General features: G+C 43.6%; 2 protein-coding genes and 1 long non-coding RNA gene across 50 annotated transcripts in view; 1 reads left to right on the top strand and 2 right to left on the bottom strand.

Moving 5' to 3' along the window:
* Positions 1 to 479: 479 nt before the first annotated feature.
* ifi30b (IFI30 lysosomal thiol reductase b) lies at positions 480 to 5867 on the bottom strand. Its single transcript, XM_035798988.2, has 7 exons — positions 3323 to 5867; positions 2501 to 2689; positions 2245 to 2316; positions 2038 to 2130; positions 1376 to 1528; positions 957 to 1025; positions 480 to 836 (listed from the first exon to the last, which is right to left on the bottom strand). Exons 1-7 carry the CDS (start codon positions 3500 to 3502, stop codon positions 777 to 779), a joined length of 816 nt encoding a protein of 271 aa, XP_035654881.1. The 5' UTR covers positions 3503 to 5867; the 3' UTR covers positions 480 to 776.
* LOC118401465 (phosphatidylinositol 3-kinase regulatory subunit gamma-like) overlaps positions 3995 to 26206 on the bottom strand; it is a 33837-nt gene continuing 11625 nt past the window's right edge. Inside the window, exons 2-19 of one of the 47 annotated variants that reach the window (XM_052475198.1) lie at positions 24656 to 25383; positions 20037 to 20129; positions 17791 to 17865; positions 16453 to 16593; positions 15966 to 16155; positions 15058 to 15143; positions 14437 to 14542; positions 14179 to 14277; positions 13820 to 14000; positions 12443 to 12568; positions 12202 to 12344; positions 11896 to 12072; positions 11732 to 11803; positions 11448 to 11621; positions 8341 to 9774; positions 7903 to 8308; positions 7823 to 7863; positions 3995 to 7742 (exon numbers count right to left, since the gene is read on the bottom strand). In XM_052475198.1, coding sequence (XP_052331158.1) covers positions 9582 to 9774; positions 11448 to 11621; positions 11732 to 11803; positions 11896 to 12072; positions 12202 to 12344; positions 12443 to 12568; positions 13820 to 14000; positions 14179 to 14277; positions 14437 to 14542; positions 15058 to 15143; positions 15966 to 16155; positions 16453 to 16593; positions 17791 to 17865; positions 20037 to 20129; positions 24656 to 24980 — 2181 coding nt within the window. In that variant the 5' untranslated portion in view covers positions 24981 to 25383 and the 3' untranslated portion in view covers positions 3995 to 7742; positions 7823 to 7863; positions 7903 to 8308; positions 8341 to 9581. Of the gene's footprint in view, positions 8309 to 8340; positions 9775 to 11447; positions 11622 to 11731; positions 11804 to 11895; positions 12073 to 12201; positions 12345 to 12442; positions 12569 to 13819; positions 14001 to 14178; positions 14278 to 14436; positions 14543 to 15057; positions 15144 to 15965; positions 16156 to 16452; positions 16594 to 17790; positions 17866 to 20036; positions 20130 to 24655; positions 25384 to 26206 lie in introns of all 47 variants that reach the window. The other 46 variants (XM_052475205.1, XM_052475208.1, XM_052475211.1 and 43 more) reach the window with 46 other exon arrangements.
* On the top strand, positions 10028 to 11441 carry LOC127910640 (uncharacterized). Of its 2 annotated transcripts, none has more exons than XR_008075583.1 (5): positions 10028 to 10183; positions 10373 to 10723; positions 10778 to 10831; positions 10866 to 11189; positions 11298 to 11441. It is a non-coding gene; the product is annotated as an uncharacterized LOC127910640 (long non-coding RNA). The 2 variants fall into 2 exon arrangements; XR_008075584.1 differs by having other exon boundaries at positions 11244 to 11298.

Raw genomic sequence — 26206 nt, 5'->3', positions numbered from 1 at the left:
CGACTAGCATCTGAACGCGGCATCAATCCCCGCCTAATCTTTGAATAATGACAAAAGTTAGAGGGTCAAAAATCATACCCCGAAAACATGCCAACATCCTGTGTTATTGGTAATGGTGAGAATGTCTTGGGTGTATGATCTTTGACCCACTAACTTTCTCAATCATGACTCATTCAGGAGGATCCGTACTCATTGTAGCATCCAAATATTTAGGAGTGTTTCCATCGGGCAAAAATTAATCAAATGCATCCAACAAGTTTGTAATTGTGTGCAAGGAATATGGGACCAAATAAACTGACTACTTTATTTACTATAATCTTTTGGGGTATCCATCTTGACCCCTACCTTTTGAGGGAAAAGGATTACTTGTTAAACAAAATCTCTTTCTGAGCAATTGTATTAGTATAAAATAATTTCCCAATTTCTTTGAGCATACAGTATTACTCATTATTTAAATATATTTGACTCATTACTGCTCATCTTTATCAAGGATGTTTAATTTCAGACCCCACAGTTATATGCACTCTTAGGCTTGAAAGAGAAATCTGTTCATACAAAATGGAACCATAACTTGTTAGCATTGGGTTAAATTATCAATACATATGGAGTTATTTGACACAGTATCACACAGAATAACAAGTATTACAATACATTTCAGCAACAAGAGTAAAGAAATGAGGGACTTATGATTTATGTTGGACTTGCATTGTCTTTCAAAAGAATGAGAGAAACTGGTACTTTGAAAACATGAATGGCATGCAGAATGACTGCTGGTTTCAGCACAGACTCCTGTCTAGTTTCTTCTGTGCTCCGGTGCAGGCAGGGGGCTTTCCTCCCTGTGGACAAAAATGGGTGATCATTACATTTTAGCACAGCCGATGACACCATGTTGAACACAGTTTAATACTCAATTACATTTAAAGTGATCAAACAAGGACCAGTCACACACAACTCACCTTATACATCTTGCAGACCAAGTTAAAAAGTGATGACATTGCTTTGTCCTGAAAGTCACCTGTGTATTCCTGCAAAGACACAAAAATGAGGAATTGGAGAGTCATGCACAGGCTTGACCTTGGCACATAGTTTGATTCCATGACCTGCTATACACAGTGTATCTGTTCAAAAAGCAGTACTCAGTAACACTATGGTTAATAATCTGTAGATGCCTCAAATTCAACTCTGGACAGTTCCATTGCCCCCACCCATTGTTCCCCTCTAATTAGGGACCGATTTAGACCTGGAACACCAGGTGTGTGCAATTAATTATCAGATCAGAAAACCAGCAGGCTCCAGCCCTCGTAGAGTAAGAGTTGAATAACCCTGCTGTAGTATCTACATCGTGCCCCTAGTTTCAGTCCCAGCAGTGTCCTACCTTATTAATGGTCACCCAGGGAACGTGTGTTTTGGCTGGACTGAGAGCATTGGTCTTCAGGGCGTTCTCATGCATAAGTTTGAGGCCGAGCTCTCCCTTAACACAGGTTGTGACACTGTCCCATGTCATGGAGGGGACGTGTAGCTGTAAGCACTAGGGGAGAACAGAATGCATGTTACCAATAACCCAGAGCCCTTAATGTTTAAACAGAAAAGGTGCACAAATGCATTTGTTGATTTTTTTTTGTTACTTTTACCCCAATTTGGTTGTATCCAATTGGTAGTTACAGTCTTGTCTCATCGCTGCAACTCCCATACAGACTCGGGAGAGGAAAAGGTCGAGAGCCATGTGTCCTCCGAAACACAACCCAACCTTGACACAATGCCCATTTAACCCGGAAGCCAGCTACACCAACGTATCGGGGGAAACACTGTGCGACCGTGTCTGGCCCACCACAGGAGTCGCTAGTGCGCGATGGGACAAGGACATCCCTACCGGCCAAACCCTCCCCTAACCCGGATGACGCTGGACCAATTGTGCACCGCCCCATGGGTCTCCCGGTCGCGGCCGGCTGCGACACTCGGGAGGCCCTCACAAATGCATTATGAATTAAAAAGATTGCAAGTGGTTTAACATTAAGTTAAAAACAGTACAATGCTCACAGGTTGGGCGGCGGCGAGAACATTTGCAGCAGATTCCATGCAGTCAATGACAGGGAAGGCAGAGTACAGACCCACTGAATGTAGAATACATGCCTAAAGGGAAAGTATGAAATACAAAAACTATATTTCAGGAACAGATTACCTATTTTTAGTGATTCAAGTTATAAGCAGAACTTCAGACATTTCCCATTTTAATGGCAAGCGCACCTCAATCATGTTGCTATGACACTCTGGTTCCCCATGTTCACAGGTGAAGGGAGAATTCCCCGAGGGAAGCTCCTGTGAAAGAACAGGAAAAAGGCTGCAGCATGAACACAAAACAAGCTCTCATTTATTCAATACTGTGGATAGATCTATCAATCAAAGGCCTGTACTGAGGTACAGCCTGAACTTGTCCAATAACCCCCCAAAAAAAAAAAAACTGAACACGACTCAGTACTCTCCATTTTGAGAAGAGGCCTACCTGCGCATTGCCGTAGGGCACCAGTTTTACCTCCATGATATCATGGAGCATGGCCCAGGTAGGGAAGAGCTGCTGGGTGAGGAAGACCCTGCAGCCTGGACACAGGCTCTCATAGTACAGGGTCACCTCAACTCTGGGTACTGCTGAATTGGGCCTAGTGGCATTGAGCTCCAGACACTGCTTCTGAACCTAGACAGGAATCATGTTCAGAGAAAGCTGGGCTGGAACTCGTTCAATTTTACAAATTATTTACGTTCTGTTCATATTGAGATATGCCTAGAATTCACACAAGTGAATGTAGGAACCATGCCACTTGCATACCCTAGTTTTTCAGAAAAATATGCGAATTGGGCTGCCTGTCTAAACACAGCTCATTAAGGATTGGTATCAGTCACATGCCCTCAGGAAATCTAGGACCTCTGGTACTCAATTTCAAAAGCATGACTCATTTAACCATGGACAAGGGACTCTTTGAACAGTAATTTAAAACTGAACAGATAATCCTGATAAACATGGGATACTCACATATACATATTGACCTTGTTATATAACATGGAATAGCAATGTCTTAATGCTTGGTGAGATTAGCCATTGGAAAGTTTATTTGTAAAATAATTTAAAAAAAAGACAGGTTATTTAATCATTCAACTGAATAACTTCTGTAGTAGGCTGCATGCCACACATTCAAAAGTACCAGGGTATAATCAAGAAAAAAAAAAGGTACATAAATAGATCTTATGAAAGTCTTAAAAACAGAACCTAGCAACTGGCATTATGTCCGAGTGCAGTTATTTGAACTTGATAACGATACTCCAAACTTACCCCACATTCTATTGCAATTTCCAAACTCCTACACCACTGAGATGGGGGGTATTCACAGCCCGGTTTGGGCTTTGACTTTCCATGGGATTTCTTGAAAGTAGAGCAGAAAAAAAGAAGGACTAACACCGATGCAAACTTCATGTTGCTTACAGGTACTGAAGCCAGAGCCTTCCTTAACATTTCCCTCAGACAACACTGTGACCAATTTGAAGAGTGAGTGGGTTGGAGCTCCTTCCACCAATGACTACAACAATCATCCTTAGCTGTGATGATGAGATGGATTCTTGTGACCAAACTCTCTCATTGGACATCCCACAACAGCCATATCATCGTTTCAGACACTTCTTATACAGGGACAAATTGGTAGGCAAAACAGGAATAAGAACAAACTTCAAACTTAGACCAGAGTAGAATCATTCTTGATTGACTGAATTAACATTAATAGATCATTAATAATGTATCTAGTCACAACATTAGAGAAATAGCAGTACATAACGTGTCTTAACTACATAGACAATTGCCAAGGCTAAAGTGAGGAAAATCATAGATTGTATGACCATGTTGTGACAGTAGATGTCACAATTCTCCCAACATTTACACTCAATTGGCTTCTGAGCAAGGGATTGCTTTTGTCAAAATAATTTGGGGAAAAATGTCAGGCATTTTGACAACTTAAAAATTAACAATTTTATTAAAGTTTATCATTAGTACCATACAAAACTACCAGTCTGACAAATACATAATATGGAGTGCAGCCAATATTTTCATTAGGTAATGCAATAATTGTACAGAATTGTCAATTTAAAAGTGTATTTTGCTGTTCATTAGCAATGTTTTGGGGGGGGATTTCTACATTTCAAATTACTGAACTCCAGCCAAGTATTATACACATACTATGTGTATCAAATAGCAGTATCTAACAGACTTTTCAGCACAGTTTCACAAATACAAAAGCTAAAAACCAAGCAGTCCTCAACTATTGAAAGTCAACATACAACAAATACTACGACAGTTTCATTCTCGATAACAAAATCTAAAAAAGTTCACTGCTTCCACACAGGCAGCCTATTGTTGATATTTTTGCCATTAGTTTTTTTTGACCAATCACATCAGATATTTTCACAGAGCTGATCTGATTGGTCAAAAGACCAATTAGTGAAATAAATAATTGGGCTGCCTGTGTAAACAGCCTTTTCACAGTCTTTTCAATCTATTTGGATATTTAGAGAAATTAAATCTCTAAATAAGCATGAAATATAAATGTAAAGAATATCACCAAAAGTATTCACACTAGCTTATTCAATTAAATCTGCTCAGGTTATGATGAACAAATAACAAAACACAAACAGGTTTCATAAAAGCCACTTTCAAACAGACCATTAAGAGCCACCAATGATGCCGTCCTTGTCTTAAAATGAGATGTCCACTATGCGGAGTGTTTCTGACCTATCATAGCCAGTTATTGTAAATTAATGAACCTGTTCAAGTCAAATTATAATAAAATTCCTGAAACATGAGCTCCCTATTCATGTCTTTGTAGTGCATTTACAGTAGCAGATTTTAACATTGGCACAGCGACATCCCTACTCAAGCCTCAAATTTGTACCCACTCACAGGCTTTCTCACAAGCTGAGGAAATGTGTCGTTTTACGTTGCACCGTCATAGCGGTCTGAGACAGAAATCAAGCACAGCTTTTGTCGACCTCCAATATAATTTATTTTATTTTATTTAACTAGGCAAGTCAGTTGAGAACAAATTCTTATTTACAGTGACTGCCTACCCCGGCCAAACCCTACCCCAGACGACGCTGGGCCAATTGTCGGCCGCCCTATGGGACTCCCAATCACGGCCGGTTGTGATACAGCCTGGAATCGAACCAGGGTCTGTAGTGATGCCTCTGGCACGGAGATGCAGTGCCTTAGACCGCTGAGCCACTCGGGAGCCCAAGTCCACAGAAAAGGCCAGGGGAAACAATGTCACTGAGAACAGACTGTCTAGACCTAGCTACAGATTGTATGCCAGAGAATGTGATATAACCAAAGAATGTTGGTGTCCATTACTGGGCGTTAGAGAAAGGCCCCATACAAACCGCCGCCATAGATTTTTCAACTAACCTGTTATTGGCAATACTTTTTTCACAGAATCAAGAATAACGTAAGTATCTGAAAAATGTCAGTTTCCAGTTACAGGTGGTTCTACAAAAAACAGCAAAAACTCAAAAATATTACATCCAAGTATTGTACGGCATGAGGAGGTATCTCGACATCTTAGCTGCCCCAGATCTAGCATTCCCAGCATTATTGCAGGAACTAGTAGATTCTACTTCTACGGCCACACGTATAAGTAGGTGACAAACAAAGGTCTAAGCACACCACGAGGCATATCTCACTTAAACATCGATATCTTTCTGAATTTATTGTTTTTGTAGAACCAACTGCAACTGGAAACAGACTAAGATACTTTTTTAAACGAATCGAGAATGAAGAAAGTAATCCCTAAGAACAGGTTAGTTGAAAAATCTATGGCGGCGGTTTGTGTGGTTCTTTTGAGTAACACTCAGTAATGGACGCCAACACTCTTTGGTTAGATCACATTATCTGGTATACAATCTTTAGCTAGACTTAACCTGGCTGTGGTCATGTCAGTGGAGGGCATACGTAGTCTTATACTGCATGCAGAGCCACCGTGTGCAATTTGAAAACAAACCAGAAACATATTTTTTACACTCTTTTTTATACAGCACTCTCTCTTGCCAAAACAAATCAACTAGATAGTCCCAGTTTTCAAAGATCCGTTGACCTGAAGGACAGTCGAACTGAGCAGGACTCTGGCTGAAAGCTATGTTCAGTAAATAGTCCAGACTATTATTGTCATCGCTCTCCAAGGAGACACTTTTCACCCAACTACCAGACAAACATAAGAACAGGTTAACCAGATTAACATCAACATTGTTGTCAGCTATAAAAGGTTGATTTACACCAATCCCAACATGAACGGCAATCTAACCACTCCTAAAAGTGAGCAATAAAATGCACCAACGTCTGATTAATACATGACAAGTGTAAAGGTTATCACTCATTCAGTGATTTTACTTGAATCAAAATCAATGTTGATGAGGCATTGTGAAGTTGTATGTCTAACTCGCTGCATAGTACTAATCAGTTTGTCAAAGTAGTGTTTCAAGTCTACCTAGAATATCTGGTGTATATGTTAGCATTACAGTACAACTTGTTTCCTGGGAAAGAAGCTCATTCACAAAGTGTGGCAGGTAAAGTCCGATTAAGTCAATTGTGGAATTAGGCTACTATTACCTTAATGAGAGACTGCATACTGCATACCCGATGTGATGCATACCCAATGTGATGCATACTGCATATCCAATGTGATGCATACTGCATATCCAATGTGATGCATACTGCATATCCAATGTGATGCATACTGCATATCCAATGTGATGCATACTGCATATCCAATGTGATGCATACTGCATATCCAATGTAATGCATACTGCATACCCAATGTGATGCATACTGCATATCCAATGTAATGCATACTGCATACCCAATGTGATGCATACTGCATACCCAATGTGATGCATACTGCATACCCAATGTGATGCATACTGCATACCCAATGTGATGCATACTGCATACCCAATGTGATGCATACTGCATACCCAATGTGATGCATACTGCATACCCAATGTGATGCATACGCATACCCAATGTGATGCATACTGCATATCCAATGTGATGCATACTGCATATCCAATGTGATGCATATTGCATACCCAATGTGATGCATAATGCATACCCAATGTGATGCATAATGCATACCCAATGTGATGCGGCAGGGTAGCCTAGTGGTTAGAGCGTTGGACTAGTAACCGGAAGGTCGCAAGTTCAAACCCCAGAGCTGACAAGGTACAAATCTGTCGCTCTGCCCCTGAACAGGCAGTTAACCCACTGTTCCTAGGCCGTCATTGAAAATAAGAATTTGTTCTTAACTGACTTGCCTCGTTAAATAAAGATCAAATACTGCACACCCAATGTGATGCATACTGCATACCCAATGTGATGCATACTGCATACCCAATGTGATGCATACACATACCCAATGTCAAAATGTAGTGAAAAGACCATGCTTCTTATATCTGGTACACAACCCCCATAAGATCTACCATCTATCCACAACTATAAAATATGAATGGAAATCCATTTACACTATGCACAAATCCAACACCGCCATCATACACACAGTAATGCAGGGGTGGGCAACTTCAGTCCTCAAGAGTGTCTGCTGGCTTTCATTCATTCCTTTAAGTCAGCAACTGATTGAGACCTGGGAAACCAAATGTGTGCACTGAGCCCTGACCCTAACCTGGGAAACCAGATGTGTGCACTGAGCCCTGACCCTAACCTGGGAAACCAGATGTGTGCACTGAGCCCTGACCCTAACCTGGGAAACCAGATGTGTGCACTCTGAGCCCTGACCCTAACCTGGGAAACCAGATGTGTGCACTCTGAGCCCTGACCCTAACCTGGGAAACCAGATGTGTGCACTGAGCCCTGACCCTAACCTGGGAAACCAGATGTGTGCACTCTGAGCCCTGACCCTAACCTGGGAAACCAGATGTGTGCACTCTGAGCCCTGACCCTAACCTGGGAAACCAGATGTGTGCACTCTGAGCCCTGACCCTAACCTGGGAAACCAGATGTGTGCACTGAGCCCTGACCCTAACCTGGGAAACCAGATGTGTGCACTCTGAGCCCTGACCCTAACCTGGGAAACCAGATGTGTGCACTCTGAGCCCTGACCCTAACCTGGGAAACCAGATGTGTGCACTCTGAGCCCTGACCCTAACCTGGGAAACCAGATGTGTGCACTCTGAGCCCTGACCCTAACCTGGGAAACCAGATGTGTGCACTGAGCCCTGACCCTAACCTGGGAAACCAGATGTGTGCACTCTGAGCCCTGACCCTAACCTGGGAAACCAGATGTGTGCCCTGACCCTAACCTGGGAAACCAGATGTGTGCACTGAGCCCTGACCCTAACCTGGGAAACCAGATGTGTGCACTGAGCCCTGACCCTAACCTGGGAAACCAGATGTGTGCACTCTGAGCAGTCAGTGGCAGTAGTCCCAGGTAAAAGTCTGAGGGAGTTACCCATCCCTGCTCCAATAGCCAGGTCTATTTCAGATTTCTAGTTTCATACACAGTGCTGTACAAAACACTTGGCATCTGATTGGGGCAAGGCATCCACACTGACTCTGATCAACAGAATGAGAATGGAAGACCGAGGATTAGAAGAGAAGGCACTTTCACCACCAAGTGTTCCACCATCAAGGACTGCAACTCCAGTTCACATTACATGTCACTGTCTGTCACAGCAATCAGTGTCCTCAAGCTACACCAGGGGCCATGCCAGCATCTAATATCATCAACCTCAAACTATTTTAAACAGTCTTACATAGATTGCAACAAAAAAAAAGCTTTCAGAAAAAGACAAATTAATCTTTTTGATTAACACATTGGTGAATTTAGTCTTCTAGACATGTTCTGCTTTATGTGACAGGGCACATAGCAATGAGTCCACAGAAAGGAGAATGCTTTCTTTGTATGCGTCCCATAGCGCTGTGGGAGAAAATGTGTATTAATATGAACTTGCAACAAAACACTACAAGTTAAGCCTTTTACCACATCTCCCAATCATCCAGCCATGTCAGCAACACTTGATGAAAACAGAAAGTCTGTTAGGTATTTTTGTTCTCCATGTCAGCAACACTTGATGAAAACAGAAAGTCTGTTAGGTATTTTTGTTCTCCATGTCAGCAACACTTGATGAAAACAGAAAGTCTGTTAGGTATTTTTGTTCTCCATGTCAGCAACACTTGATGAAAACAGAAAGTCTATTAGGTATTTTTGTTCTCCATGTCCAACCCTTACGCCTCTTTAACTGTTGAAAAAAGTTACTACCCCCCCAAAATGGCACCCTTAACAAGTCGATTTAAAAAGTAACTCCCTCCATTGAAAGGGAAAATGATACAGCAGTTACTTTAAAATAGTCAACATATTTTTATCCTAAAACTGTGTAGTGTTGTAAAGATTTAACAAAAATATAACATTTACAGGGTCTCTTCAAAGTCAAAACAGTCATTATATCTGCCACTTCCACTCCTATCAAACCCAACGCTCAGAAAGTTGTTTGCTTTTTTGTTGGGAAAAGTGAGGGTGTGTGGTCTCAGTTCTGTGTGTGTCTCATCTGGGTTGCTGCTGGGTTAGGACAGGAATTGCCAGAGTTACATTCAGCGAGTCGTTGTGCTGGACCAGGGAAGTGTGTCTGTAGTGGAGAATCAGCTCTCTCAGGGAGCTGTACAGGTTGTAAGGCTCGGCGAAACCGTAGCCCGTGGAGGTCTTGAATATCACACAGTGCTTGACGTCCCCGTCCACGCTGCATGTACAGACGTGAAGTCAACAACAGAACAGTTGGTTAGACACCACGCCCAAACACAGCAGTCAAAGTGATATTTCAGCACAAAATCAAAGTTTGTCAGATGTTTTCAGACCTCATAAAGACACCATCAATTTTGAAGATCCTGCTATATGCCTCAATGCCAAATGTTCCTCAGTCCAATAGGTTTGGATGAGCTGAGTTGTGTTACAGCTTAACGGTCCTTTGCGGATAAGATTGGCCAACCATGTTTTCATGCGTTTGAGATTTTCAGGCATCATCTCGGCTGGTGAGTCCGGAAAACATCTGACAAACCTGGCTAAACCCCACCCAACAGTCTAGTCGTATTTCCAACCCAAATCATTATGTGACCGCAGAGCAGGTTAATGGGACTCACGCTACAGAGCAGGTTAATGGGCCTCACGCTACAGAGCAGGTTAATGGGACTCGCGCTACAGAGCAGGTTAATGGGACTCGCGCTACAGAGCAGATTAATGGGACTCGCGCTACAGAGCAGGTTAATGGGACTCGCGCTACAGAGCAGGTTAATGGGACTCGCGCTACAGAGCAGGTTAATGGGACTCGCGCTACAGAGCAGGTTAATGGGACTCACGCTACAGAGCAGGTTAATGGGACTCACGCTACAGAGCAGGTTAATGGGACTCACGCTACAGAGCAGGTTAATGGGACTCACGCTACAGAGCAGGTTAATGGGACTCACGCTACAGAGCAGGTTAATGGGACTCACGCTACAGAGCAGGTTAATGGGACTCACGCTACAGAGCAGGTTAATGGGACTCACGCTACAGAGCAGGTTAATGGGACTCACGCTACAGAGCAGGTTAATGGGACTCACGCTACAGAGCAGGTTAATGGGACTCACGCTACAGAGCAGGTTAATGGGACTCACGCTACAGAGCAGGTTAATGGGACTCACGCTACAGAGCAGGTTAATGGGACTCACCCTATAGAGCAGGTTAATGGGACTCACGCTACAGAGCAGGTTAATGGGACTCACGCTACAGAGCAGGTTAATGGGACTCACGCTACAGAGCAGGTTAATGGGACTCACGCTTAATGGGAGAGAGCAGGTTAATGGGACTCACGCTACAGAGCAGGTTAATGGGACTCACGCTACAGAGCAGGTTAATGGGACTCACGCTACAGAGCAGGTTAATGGGACTCACGCTACAGAGCAGGTTAATGGGACTCACGCTACAGAGCAGGTTAATGGGACTCACGCTACAGAGCAGGTTAATGGGACTCACGCTACAGAGCAGGTTAATGGGACTCACGCTACAGAGCAGGTTAATGGGACTCACGCTACAGAGCAGGTTAATGGGACTCACGCTACAGAGCAGGTTAATGGGACTCACGCTACAGAGCAGGTTAATGGGACTCACGCTACAGAGCAGGTTAATGGGACTCACCCTACAGAGCAGGTTAATGGGACTCACGCTACAGAGCAGGTTAATGGGACTCACGCTACAGAGCAGATTAATGGGACTCACGCTACAGAGCAGGTTAATGGGACTCACGCTACAGAGCAGGTTAATGGGACTCACGCTACAGAGCAGGTTAATGGGACTCACGCTACAGAGCAGGTTAATGGGACTCACGCTACAGAGCAGGTTAATGGGACTCACGCTACAGAGCAGGTTAATGGGACTCACACTACAGAGCAGGCATATGAGCCCTTCTGGGACTGGCTGTCTCGGATCAGGAAGGTGCCGTCACCCCTGCCCCTTAGCAGGTCTTCGGCCTGGCCTCGCTTGATGTCGCCCACGTACCAGGTGCGCTCGTCATGGTGTGGCAGGTCATCCATCTCATCCACCAGAGAATATAGGCTGGGAGGGAGAAGAGGGGATGAAACTAGGGTCAATATGATACACGATAAGACATGATTAAACATGGTGATACATCACAACTGTCAGACGGCCACATTGGTTTAACTCACTCTTCCACGTCGTTCTTTATCCCAAGCCACTCGTTAATCTTCTTCTGTCTGGTGCCCTTCTGATTGAGCCACCTGGGGCGTTAACACAAGCTAACGGTTAGTTCCCATGTTCTTAAACATTTCAGTTTCGCATTGTAAAGTGTGTGTGTGTGTGTATAACCTACACCAGGTACTGGTCTCTGATCTTCCTCAGCTGCATGAGGTCTGGTTTCAGACTGTTCATCTTCTTGTCGATCTCTCGGTTGTCGGTCGCCTGCTCCTTCAGGTCCTGCTCCAGCTTCCGCTTGCTGTCATGGATCTCAGTCACACGAGACTTCAGCTTATCTGAATTACTTTGGATTCTATAAGGTGGAGCGACAAGATTGAGAGGTCCCCCACTTCATAGTCATGATCACTACAGAATTCAGTCAGAGGGCTAGTTCAAACCCTGTATCACAACATGAAAATCCTACAACAGGCAATGTAGATACCTCTCAATCTCTTGGCTGTTGCCCTCCCTGTGGAACTTGTCAATGTACTCTTTGCTGTAGCGCTCTTGGGTCTCGCACTGCTCCTCAAAGATATTGATGGTCTCTGTGAAGGCCTCGATGGCCGTGTGCTTCATCTGTAACTCCTGGAGTACAGGGAAAACAGACAAGGTTTTGCTCATTACAAGTGCTATGGAACCCAGTCCCAAATGTGACAGTGAAAATGGATGTGTTGAATATGTACCTGAGAGGTGCGAGTGTACTCTTCATACAAGACGTCATATTCCCGGCTCTTCTCCTGGTACTGTTCATGGTACAGCTTCAGTTGCTCTCCTACTGCTTCCACGCTGTCCTCTTTCACCACCTGGTCCTGGAAATAACAAAGACCATTAACTAACCAAATCAAACTATTTGTCACATGCGCCAGATACAAGAAGTGTAGACCTTACCATGAAATGCTTACTGACAAGCCCTTAACCAACAGTGCAGTTCAAGAAGAGTTGAGAAAACATTTATCAAATAAAGTAAACAATACTAAAAATCAACACAATAACGAGGCCATATTCAGGGGGTACCGAGTCAGTGTGCGGGGGTACAGCTTAGAGGTAATTTGTACATGTACGTAGGGATGAAGTGACTATGCATAGATAATAAACAGCATGTAGCAGCAGTGTACAAAACCAATGGAGTGGGTCAATGTAATAGTCCGGTGGCCATTTGATTAATTGTTCAGCAGTCTTATGGCTTGGGGTAGAAGCTGTTAAGGAGCCTCTTGGTCCTAGACTTGGCGCTCCTGTACCGCTTGCCATGTGGTAGCAGAGAGAACAGTCTAGGACTTGGGTGACTGGAGTCTTTGACAATTTTATGGGCTTTCCTCTGACACCGCCTATTATATAGGTCCTGGATGGCAGGAAGCTTGGCCCCAGTGATGTACTGGGCCGTATGCATTACCCTCTGTAGCGCCTTACGGTCAGATGCCGAGCAGTTGCCATACCATGCGGTGATGCAACCGGTCAGGATAATCTCGATGGTGCAGCTGCCAAACTTTTTGAGATCTGGGGACCCATGCCAAATCTTTTCAGTCTCCTGAGGGGGAAAAGGTTTTGTTGTGCCCTCTTCACAACTGTCTTGGTGTGTTTGGACCATGATAGATCGATGGTGATGTGGACACCAAGGAACTTGAAACTCTCGACCCGCTCCACTACAGGCCCGTTGATGTTAATGGGGGCCTGTTCGGCCTGTAGTCCACGATCAGCTCCTTTGTTTTGCTCACATTGAGGGAGAGGTTGTTGTGATACAACCACAGCAAGATGTTGAGCTATAGAACACTCAATGTGGGCTCAATGTATTTCAAATAGAGGGGCAGCAAGCAAACTCTCCTCACTTAAACATAATTGTTTGATAACATTTCAGACACGCTATTGCAGTCCTCTTGGGGATGCCATGGGTTTGGGATTTTCCTTAACGCATGTGCAATAAGAAATGTAAGGCCTTCCAGAAAGAATAAGGGTGCTGTTCAAAGGCTGCATTCCTTTTCTCATATCATCTATTTAAAAACCAAGTAACCCCATTGACATAAGGCCCAGAAGTCAAACCAACATTAACAGAATCATTCTACTACCTGCTGATATTTGGAGATGGGGTACAGTAGCCGCGAGTCCAGCTTGGGGTTGTACTGGGCCAGTGACTCCTGGTGATAATGCAGGATGAGCTCCACCACAGAGGAAAACGTCAGCGGCTCAGAGAAGCCGTACCTGCCGCCTCGGTGGAAGATCTTGATCAGCTTGTTGTTTCCTCCTTTTCTAGAAAAGGCCAGAGCAGTTGAGCAATGTTACAGAGCTTCTGTGAAAGTCTCTGGAAGCTATCCAAAGTGGTGAAACGTCATTGCATTTGAAATGAGTGACTAGGGAATACTTGAAGATTATTTTAAGAGAGGCAAACTAGTCTCTTTTAGACAGACTAAATGATCAATACCCTTACCTGAGAGTCAATGTGTATTCTCCTTGCACCTTGCTTGAGGCGTCTCGGACCAAGAAAGTCCCATCCGGCATGTCTCTCATCTTCTCATTCACCTCCTCTCTGGAAAAAATATCATGATTACGTCACTAAAACTGGGTGAGTAAGATGAGTGACAAGTGACAATCATTTCTTCTTGAAACAGAAGATTGTGGTCTCAACTGTAACTAACCAAGTGTGGACATTAACACTGGATTAATTATATAGCCAGATAAATTGTACCTGGAAATGTCTCCCCAGTACCACTCTGCATCGGCCATCTTGCTGCCGTCTCCATTGATCACAGAGGATGCCATGGCTTTGGTTTTGGAAGGTTTGGGAGGTAGGGCTGTCAAAGGGACCAATAGGTGGTGGTGTCACAACACAGTGGGACATCCATTCAAAATGGACCCAAGAGATAGAGATGTTTTTTAGTGAGAGTGATATATTGTTGTGAGCTTGTGTATATAGCCTCATTATTGTGTTACTTCTTAAAAAACTTTAGTTTATATATTAAATATTTTCTTAACTCTATTGTTTGAACTGCATTGTTTGTTAAGGGGCTTGTAAAAGTAAGCATTTCACCTGTTGTATTCGGCACATGTGACAAATCAAATTTGATTTCAAAATCAAATCAAATCAAATTTATTTATATAGCCCTTCGTACATCAGCTGATATCTCAAAGTGCTGTACAGAAACCCTGCCTAAAACCCCAAACAGCAAGCAATGCAGGTGTAGAAAACTCCCTAGAAAGGCCAAAACCTAGGAAGAAACCTAGAGAGGAACCAGGCTATGTGGGGTGGCCAGTCCTCTTCTGGCTGTGCCGGGTGGAGATTATAACAGAACATGGCCAAGGTGTTTACCTGGTGGCATTTCTTTCAGCTCCCAGGCCCTCACCACCAGCAGTCTCTCCAGCACCTGGGCAGAAACCTGACAATCTTCTTCTGACCTGGACAAAAATCAATACACTCCTACGTCAGTCATTCGGAGTACGGTGGAAAGAGTGGTTCAACGGGATGAGGGGAGTCATATTTTACAACAGTACAGGAGGGAAAGGTCAGTAACGTGGGACATTGGTTGGAGAGGTGTTGAGGGGACGTACTGTATATTTTGCTGACTTCAGAGAATAGTGTCCTTCCAGGAAAACAGACGTGTTATGGCTTCTATCTCAAGCTGGCTCAACCTGCAGACCATTTCTACAGCCAGACACTTTGTAGACTGACAACCGCATGAACTCAAGAGGATGCTGGTCATGTTGATACATTTCTTCCTATCTCTCTCTGTTGGCTGGCCAGTATTTCTCTCTCCCTCTCTCTGTTGGCTGGCCAGTATCTCTCTCTCCCTCTCTGTGTCTATTGGCTGGCCAGTTTTTTTCTCCCTCTCTCTGTTGGCTGGCCAGTATCTCTCGCACCCTCTCTCTGCGTCTATTGGTTGGCCAGTATTTCTCTCTCCCTCTCTCCCATGTCTATTGGCTGGCCAGTATTTCTCTCTCCCTCTAGCTGTTGGCTGGCCAGTATTTCTCTCTCCCTCTAGCTGTTGGCTGGCCAGTATTTCTCTCTTGTGTCTGTCTATTGGCTGGCCAGTATTTCTCTCTTATGTCTGTCTATTGGCTGGCCAGTATTTCTATCTCGTGTCTATTGGCTGGCCAGTATTTCTCTCTCCGTGTCTATTGGCTGGCCAGTATTTCTCTCTCCCTTTCCCTCTGTGTCTGTCTATTGGCTGGTCAACCCCCCCATACCGACATAGGTATTTCTTTAAACGTGAGACTGACCCAGTGGGGAGCAGCAGAGGGCTGAAGAGGAGTGCGAGGGTGTGAGGGTCCAGGCCATTGTGGGGCGAGCTCTGGCCCACTCGGTCCAAGTGTCTGAGCAGGTACTGCAGGGTGAGCAGGCCTGGCAGGGGCACGGCCGGGGGCTCCAGTGCCTTCAGTAAACGCTTGCCTGTCTCCTCGACAGACAGCTCTGGGAAATAAGAACCAGCAAGGAGACTGCATGACAACCTTAGTGCCTTGGGTTTGAGACACAATGGTAAACCGACAACATTATTTTCTATCGAATGCCAAATTCACATTTTGCTTTGTATTTCTAAGCCGATTCCAAAATATACACAATTCTTTCAACAGTCACCTGATAGTGTGCTTCAATGATAGCTGTTTTTTTTGTTTTTGTTTTTGTTAGTAGAATATGCTCCTGGAATCACTTGCATTAGTTCTTAATAAGATACATGAAGAAGCATGTTAGTGCTAAAGATGCCGTTACCTGCTTCCTCTTGCAGGGCAATCTTCAGGCTGGGATAGACACACTCTGGGATGATGGGGGAGGGCAAGTCCAGCAAGAATCCCATCAGGGCCTCTGAGAGCGCCTGGACGTCGTTCTGGCCCATCTCAGGCTCCGAGAGCTCTGTAAAAAGAACACTTTAGGTCACTAATTCAGACACGGCAGAATCTGTTTGTGTACATCGCTGGTTCTCCTGTTCTGTGGTAAGGTGTCCCAAGAGTTGTGCTTTGTAGCCAGAGTTTCTGGTGCGGCTAAGTGTGCTGTCTGGGAGACAGTGTCCAGACTAGTCCTATGACAGTGTCTGAGAGCCTAAAATAACAACCTCCTCCTCTTTCACCGATGCGACAGGCAGGCCAGACTGGCTGGGTGCTGCTTACTGCTCCGTCACGCCTCAGCTAGCAAACAGCTGTCTTAAAAGGCCTGCCTGGTCCGGTCCAGCTCTCCATCTGAGCAGATAGACAGTGGGGAGAGTGTCTGGCATGTGTGAGTGTGTGTGAGCATGGGGAGAATCTGGGTCGGTCTGTCTGTGGCATGTGAAAGGTGTGTTTGTGGGGGGTGGGGGTGTGCATCTCAGAACATGCTGTTGACACTTGATCTAGCCTACATCGTCCTGTCTGCTCAAATCTTTGGAAGACCGTACTCAAACTCATTGTGGCATGGATGTTGCTAAGCAAGTCCCAGGTCACTTGATTCCTCGGAACACCCAAGTGTTTACTTTCTCCAGTCGAAACAAACAGTGCCATGTATATAGATAAGCACAGAATAACAAGCGGAACGAACTCGTAGAGCCAATTATATTGCAATTAATGCAAAATCGGTCACGGAGTGAAAATAACACTCCCGAGGCTGTCCTCACTCTTCAGTACAGCGGGGCTCACAGAGAAGTGAAATAATGAAGTGCAATATATGCAAGATCATTTATTTTGTGTGGGGGGGGGGGCACAGCATCCATCCGTCCCTTTGAACAGACTGGCCTATTTCTCTACACAAACAAAGGCTGTGTTAATGGCCCACTGTTGAAATAGAGCAAAGACAAACAGAGCATGTAGTGTATCCTACAGGAACCACGAGGACAGTATGGTCATCACCCCTCTGAGTTATTTTCCTAACTGAACTCAATAGGCAGGGCTATAGAATGAACAGCACCACAATCATTGAAGTCACAGGGTTCGGAGTAAATTACTTTTTATCCTACAGGAATGGATGACTATCCGACGATGGCAACAGACTATCAACTTGTACAGCTCAGCAAGAGTTGAATGTAAGAACAATAAATTCATGCACAAGCATAATATGCAAGAGAGAAAAAGAGGGTCTTACCAAAAATCAGGCTCTGTCTATGACCGCCAGCAGCCAAGGAGCCAGACTTCCTGTACAGCGTCTCGCACTCCAAACCTGCAAGAGTTTGACACACACACAGTTACCCTTCTGAAATAGTATTTTCTCTCCTGGCATGCCTCTATTAGTGGATCAATTAGTCACACCTATAAACAACCAAAATACAGCTCCCAGAGCTGAAAATACATGAATGAGACGCTAACTGAAACGTTTCAACACTAAACTGGCCTTCCACATGCTACCTGGAGGCCCAGGAGACACTTTCAGGAGTGCTAAGTCTGAAAGGTCAAAGATCAGACGGAGAGAGGAGAGGGCCTTTTCTCAATTCGATTTGCTCAACTCCTGCGTCCTCTCAGGGAACGTGGACGAAACATGTGGTTGTATGAAAAGCAAATTACGTTTACAGGGGTGGATCTCAAAACAAGGACGGACTTTTGCCCAAATGAGGAAAGGCAGAGGAGAGTTCCTATCAAAGCCAGGGTGTCTCCTCTAGCAGCAGATCCACCTTTTAAATGACACTGTTTGTAGACTATGGGGATCTAAGTGGACCATGATCAAAGCTAAATACATGTATGTATACAGTGCCTTCACAAAGTATTCAAACCCCTTGACTTTTTCCACATACATTTTACATTTACACATTTTGTTACATTACAGCCTTATACCACAATTTATTTTTAAATCCTCAGCAATCTACATAATTATGACACATAATGACAAAGCGAAAAACAGTTTTTTAAATGTTGCTCATTTATTAAATATAAAAAACAGAAATACCTTACTTACATAAGTATTCAGACCCTTTGCTATGAGATTCAAGATTGAACTCAGGTGCATCCTGTTTCCATTAATCCTCCTTGAGCTGTTTCTAAAACTTAATTGGAGTCCACCTGTGAAAAATTCAATTGATTGGACATGATTTGGAAAGGCACACACCTGTCTATATAAAAGGTCCCATAGCTGACAATGCATGTCAGAGCAAAAATAAAGAAAGCCATGAGGTCAAAGGTATTGTCCGTAGAGCTCCGAGACAACATTGTGTCGAGGCACAGATCTGGGGATGGGTACCGAAAAATGTCTGCAGCTTTGAAGGTCCCCAAGAACACAGTGGCCTCTATCATTCTTAAATGGACGATGTTTGGAACGACCTAGACTCTTCCTAGAGCTGGTCGCCCGGCCAAAATGAGCAATCGGAGGAGAAGGGCCTTGGTCAGGGAGGTGACCAAGAACCTGATGGTCACTCTGACAGAGCTGTAAAGTTGCTCTGTGGACATGAGAGAACCTTCCAGAAGGACAACCATCTCTCAATCAGGCCTTTATGGTAGCGTGGCCAGACGGAATTCACTCCTCAGTAAAAGGCACATGACAGCCCGCTTGGAGCTAGCCAAAAGGCACCTAAAGATTCTCTGGTCTGATGAAACCAAGATTGAACTCTTTGGCCTGAATGCAAAGCGTCACGTCTGGAGGAAACCTGGCACCATCCCTATGGTGAAGCATGGTGGTGGCAGCATCATGCTGCGTCAATGTTTTTGAGTCAAGGACTGGCAGACTAGTCAGGATCAAGGCAAAGATGAACGGAGAAATGTACAGAAAGATCCTTGATGAAAACCTGCTCCAGTGCGCTCAGGACCTCAGACTAGGGTAAAGGTTCACCTTCCACAGGACAACGACCCTAAGCACACAGCCAATACAAAGCAGGAGTGGCTTCGGGACAAGTCTCTGAATGTTCTTGGATGGCCCAGCCAGAGCCCAGACTTGAACTGATCTAACAGATGCTGTAATCGCTGCCAAAGGTGCTTCAACATAGTACTGAGTAAAGGGTCTGAATACTTATATAAATGTAATATTTCAGTTTAAAAATATATATAAATTAGCAAACATTTCCAAAAACCTGCATTTGCTATGTCATTATGGGGTACTGTGTGTAGATGGTTGAAGGAAAAAAAACAATTGAATCAATTTTAGAATAAGACTGTAACGTAACAAAATGTGGGAAAAGTCAAGGGGTCTGAATTCCTTTTGAAGGCACTGTACAGTACATGTCATGCATAAAATATATTCTACCAAAGCATTAGTTTACATGCAAGTATGGATAACTGATACATTAATGTCACATCGAAAGTACTATGTGGCATATTTCCAGGTCAATGCTGCTGCTTCTCTTGTCAAATGACTTGTACTAAACACATCAGATTCAAACGTGTTCCGATATCACACAGCCATCTTACCTTTTTTCTCAATGGCCTCTATCAACTTCACCAAAGTGGGGAGGGCATTTTCTGGGGGTGGAAAAGGCTGGACAAACTCTTGAGCTGAAGTCCCTGGAAGACAAATAGGATAGGATACCCATTAGGCCTTTCAAATAATTATTACAGCAAATCTGTAGCAATCAAAGACACCAAACAAAGCTCAATCAAAATTCCAACAGCCCCTTAAATAACTTTTAATCTTTTCACAACAAATACCCAGTTTAATTTTCTTTCAGGAATTTCACTCTCCCCTCCACTCCATTGCAAGGCCATGTTTCACCATGCCCTTTGCGTGAGGAGGGTTTTTCAAGGGTGTCAGTGTAACACAATGAAGGATTTTAATTTAAAAAAAAAACCTGAACAGGCATAACCTCCGATGGCAGCGCGCCAGAGCCTCATTTTCAGACCCACTGTATAAGCTTGGCACCCCGTGCCTCCTGGCAGCGCAAGCCTAAACCATGTCTGATCATTTTGGAGTTCACAGAAAGTACCATGTCAGCACATTCCCCCTCTCTGCTGCACGTTAAACATGGAAAATTGCTGCCCAGCTCTCGATTTCTCTCCTGTATAATGTCCGCCCCACCCCCCTGCTTCTCTGCAGCCTTCACTCTTCCAAGGGTCGCCTTTCCCAAATGCTCTGGAACCTAGCTGCTGTACAGTGGCTGAGTATTGCATGTTTGAGTCAGTCTTGCTAAGTCGCAACTGTACAATACAAAAACAAAATAAATATACAATAAAAAAACATATTTGCCTGTACTACAAACAGTGCATTAGACTACATACAGTAAGGTTATGTTGAAAACACTATCGGCAATATGAAATAATATAAATCCTCCACAGAACAATATCAAAGACAGAGGACTCAAACAAAAACACAGCTCAAGAAGTTGTAGGCCTACCCTACCGACTGCATTGACCATCTGAAAATATGCCTATTGGCCACTGCACAAAATACTGCCATAATTAAAGCCAACATTTGCATGTGAGAGGGCAGATTGGACCGAAGCTTATTAAACGCATTGTCAGAAGAAAACAATAGCCCTAGACGTAAAAACTTGTTTTTGTACAGAAAATGTTTTCTTCAGTAGTGACTATGACTAGGGCTGTTGCGGTGACTGTATTACCGCCACAGCGGTCACATGAAGGCATTCAAATTGCACATGACCATTTAGTCACAGTAATTAGGCTTCTCCAAGCTCTGATGCTGCAGATGGTCATTAGGCCTACCAAACTTGCAAACTGCCTGGTACTCAGCACTCTATTGTCCCTCTAACCACTCTGACATCAATGCAAACACTTCATGAGGGCCCATGAGCTCATGTTGCAAAACATTTCTATAGGCTATGCAATTGTGTTAGAAAACAGGGTGATGGCCTCTATTAAAAAGAGGAACCCATCAGCCTTCTATAGGCTCGGCCTACTATATTTATTTCTCAACTTTCCTAATAATTTAGCACATTGCTTCTCTTTACAACAGGAGTATAGCCTAACTGGCTGGCATGAAAATGAACCACGGGGAAAAGCAGTTCTCCATTCGCTATTTAAGTGCATAGATGACATGTATTTTTTCCACGAAGCAGTAAGCCTATGTCTACACCACCTTGAAAATGTCAGTTTTTATATTTAGTTGCCTCAGTCTTAAATGCTTTGTTGTAGAGTTCCTGAGATGTTGAGCAATCAAAAAATAATCACATTTCAGCAATTGAACTCTCAAAGTCTCTGCTAGCGTCACAGTGGCCATTCTAAGCAGTTTTCTTCTACTCCAGCTGCTTAGTTGGATGGAAGAATTGTGGAGAAAATTAAGAAACCTGGACACCAGGCTTTGGGCTGTGTCACTCCCTGTGTTCCCGTACACCACTGCCTGCTCAACCCAATTCGTAGAACGATCCGTCGTCACTCCCTGTCCCAAGGCTGGGTATCTTTACTAGTCCATTGGCTGCACTTAATGGTATGTGTCTCCTGCAGACAGACTAAATATAACTAACATAGGTCCCGCCAGTAAAATAAGCCTTTAACATTCCCCAATTAAAAGAATGAAAATGTAGAGCATGTCTGGAAACTAAATTATACAGCATGGGTGAGTCTTTTTCTCCAAGGACGAAGATAGTTCGCCTGGGCTTTAAAAAAACGGTCTAAATTGCATGTCAAGTTCATATTGCACTCAATCCACCTACAATATCACAAACTATCCTTAGTTAGCCAAATTTAAAATACCTGAAGTACGTATGCAATGCAGGAATACAATTAGGCCTGTCCTGAGTAGATAGGCCTAAGTTGCAAAAATACACAGAAGTGTACAGCCCAAAATGTATAACTTGATGCAACTATGCAGGGAAGCCATTTTGCGTAACTAATTGTGTTGTGTACATACGTTAGGTATAAATTAGATTTAACTCCCAATCAAATTGTGTCAAACATTTTTCATCTTTCATTTCAGAGCAAATTGTCAGTAATGACTAAATAGAAGGAAAAACTACTCTACAACCCATGGCATTTTAGAGACATAGAAAGAAAAAAGGAAAGCAAGTATGCAAGATGCAAGAGTAGCAGGGCTGCAGCAAAGAGAGGGGACATGGGGAAACGTGTCCAAGGCTAACAGGTTGGAATTGCTTGGGCAGCTGTGGGTACCATTTCCATTTCTCCTTGCAGGCCTGTGGCCTGGAGAGGAACTGAGCTGACCTGCCCCCCTACAGAGAATGAATAGAAGGCAAATATTGAAGCAGTGTCACGTGGCTCCAGAGGAATGTGCTGCTTCAGCAGAAAGCTCCCCTACCTGCTCCCTTTCCAGACTGACCTGGTGCTTTTCCAAGCTCCCAAAGCAAGCAACACAATTTACTGCCTCCAGAAGGGGAGCAACAGGCAGAAAACTGAAGTACAAAGGGAAATGGAAGGTGAGCTGATACTATGTGAAGACAATAATTATGGGTAAATAACCAAATACAAATAAAAGATAAGCGGACATCACAGATTTAAAAAAAATGAAAGAGTAAAATCATCTCGAATGTTGAAAAAGTAGACAGGGTTTGTTGCTCTTGTAATCCTACAGTACAGTACGTATTATTGTATGCAGAAGTTAACACTTTTGTTGAATGAATCTATGACCCTGCTTGGGGTGTTCATATTTAAACACGACCCCCAATGTGGGGAGTCTGTGGTGTATACAGTGCCTTCAGAAATGATTCACACCCCTTGACTTTTTCCACATGTTGGTGTGTTACAGCCTGAATTAAAAATGTATTCAATTTAGATTTTTTTGTCACTGACCTCCACACAAATACCACATGTCAATGTGGATTTTTTTTTTTTTACAAATTAAGAAAAAATGACAAACTGAAATGGCTTGAGTCAATAATTATTCAACCCCTTTTATGGAAAACCTAAATACGTTCAGGAGTAAAATGTGCTTAATTAACAAGTCATGTAAATTGCATTGACTCACTCCGTGTGCAATAATAGTGTATAATAACATATATAGATTTATCAAACACAGATTCAATCACAAAGACCAGGGAGGTTTTCCAATGCCTCGCAAAGAAGGGCACCTATTGGTAGATGTGGGGGGAGCTGACATTTGAGCATGGTGAAGTTATTAATTACACTTTGGATGGTGTTTCAATATAGCCAGTCACGACAAAGATCCTTCCTAACTCGGTTGCCAGAGAGAAGGAAGGAAACCACTGAGGGATTTCACCATGAGGGCAATGGTGATTTTAAAACAGAGTTTAATGGCTGTGAGGAGAAAACTGAGGATGGATCAACAACATTGTAGTTACTTCACAATACTAGCCTAAATGACAGAGTGAAAAGAAGAATGCTTGTACAGAATAAAAAATATTCCAAGACATGCATCCTGTTTACAACAAGGCACTAAAGTAATACTTCAAAAAATGTGGCAAACCAATAACCTTTTTTGTCCTGAATACAAAGTATTATGTTCGGGGCAAATCCAATACAACACATTACTGTGTACCATTCTCCATATTTTCAAGCGTAGTGATGGCTGCATCATGTTATGGGTATGCCTGTAACCATTAAGGATTAGGAGTTTCAGGATATGGAGCTAAGCACAGGCAAAATCCTAGACGAAAACCTGGTTCAGTCTGCTTTCCACCAGACACTGGGAGATAAATTCACCTTTCAGCAGGACAATAACCTAAAACACAAGGCCAAATCTACACGGGAGTTGCTTAACAAGAAGATGGCGAATGTTCCTTCATGGCCGAGTTACAGTTATGGCTTAAATCTACGGCAAGACCTGAAAATGGCCGTAGCAATGATCAACAACCAATTTGACAGAGCTTGAAGAAAGCTCTTAAGAGACTTAACCAGAAAGATTCACAGCTGTAATCTCTGCCAAAGGTGCTTCTACAAAGAATTGACTCAGGGGTGTGAATAGTAAAATTAGATATTTCTGTACTTCACTTTCAATAAATTAGCAAAAATGCCCAAAAACATGTTTTCACTTTGTCATTATGGGGTATTGTGTGTAGATTGATTAAATAAAATGTTTTCCTCACCAATTTTGAATTCAGGCTGTAACAACAAATTGAGGAATAACTCAAGGGGTATGAATACTTTCTGACGGCACTGTGTCCTACCTTGATGTGCTGGGGGAGGCTGAGGCCTGGGGGCTGCTGGGAGGGGTCTCTGCTGCAGAGGCTGGTTGGGCACCACATAAATCTTCACAGGCCCCACATACTGGACATACGTCCCAGGGAAGTCTCCCCTCTGCTTAGTGCGCTTGTTGACTCCCACCATCCATCCCAGGCAATCCGGGTGCTCCTCGTCCCCATCCTTGAGCCCAAGAGATGTCAGTGACGTCTTGCTGACGGTCAGTATGTCCCCTGGCTGGAGGTCAAGGTCCTCGTCCCAGTCTTTGTTATAGACATAAATTGCTATGAATTGGAAGCCCTCTACAGCCATGTGCAAAGATTTCCAACTATGATACACACTGACCAGGGCAGTGAAGTGCCAGAGTGTTGAGGATGTTAATTGTGATGGCAACACTATTCAGGAATTTTCAACTAAAACTAAGAAGCATGACTGAACTGTTGGTGTGAATGGTTGAAACTCAGACCTGGCCTGTGTTTGAGAAATAAAGCACTTTCTTTAGCTTGATCCCTCGGTGTAACCAGACAATGGAGCAGAGAGACGGCATTGGCAACATGCTCTTTGGAAAGACCTGAGACTTGCAGGTAAGAGCTGAACCAAAGTAGGGTTCTGATTTACACTGGTACGGTCTAGGAATGACAGGTGCAGGGCAGGCACTTCAGTGACTCTGAGCACGTCGTATTGAGAATCTTCCAAGTGTTCCTGGTGGAAAGTTCTACAGAAGACAAAAGGCACAGATTCAGAAGAGAATACATTAAGCACATGAAGCCAAATCAATGATTTTTTTTTTCATTTAAAACCTGTTTTAAACGGGGAGCTAAACGTTATCCCATCCATTTTTCCCAAAAGGATACCCCACATATAAATCTATGAAACTGTCAACTGAAATGTAGAAAAGGGCTAGCCTAGGCCTACGTTCCTCTTGAATAATAAGCACCAAGTGTTCTTAGCCTCAGTCAACTATCACAGACACTCAACTAATTCAAATCTTATGACACTACTAACTTAAAGGGACACTGCGACATTCCGCCATTTGTTCTACTTCAAATCAAATTCTATTTGTCACATGCGCCGAATAGAACAGGTGTAGACCTTACAGTAAAATGCTTACTTACACGCACTTAACCAACAATGCAGTTTTAAGAAAATACCTACAAAAAAAGTAAGAGATTAGAATAATAAATGATTAAAGAGCTTCAGTAAATAACAATAGCGGGTCTATATACAGGGGGTACCGATACAGAGTCAATGTGGAGGCTATATACAGGGGGTACCAGTACAGAGTCAATGTGGAGGCTATATACAGGGGGTACCGATACAGAGTCAATGTGGAGGCTATATACAGGGGGTACCGATACAGAGTCAATGTGGAGGCTATATACAGGGGGTACCGATACAGAGTCAATGTGGAGGCTATATACAGGGGGTACCGATACAGAGTCAATGTGGAGGCTATATACAGGGGGTACCGATACAGAGTCAATGTGGAGGCTATAAACAGGGAGTACAGGTACAGAGTCAATGTGGAGGCTATATAC

This window comes from Oncorhynchus keta, chromosome 22, assembly GCF_023373465.1.
Source record: "Oncorhynchus keta strain PuntledgeMale-10-30-2019 chromosome 22, Oket_V2, whole genome shotgun sequence".
NCBI classification, from domain to species: Eukaryota; Metazoa; Chordata; class Actinopteri; order Salmoniformes; family Salmonidae; genus Oncorhynchus; species Oncorhynchus keta.
This window is presented reverse-complemented; position numbering and strand designations above follow the sequence as displayed.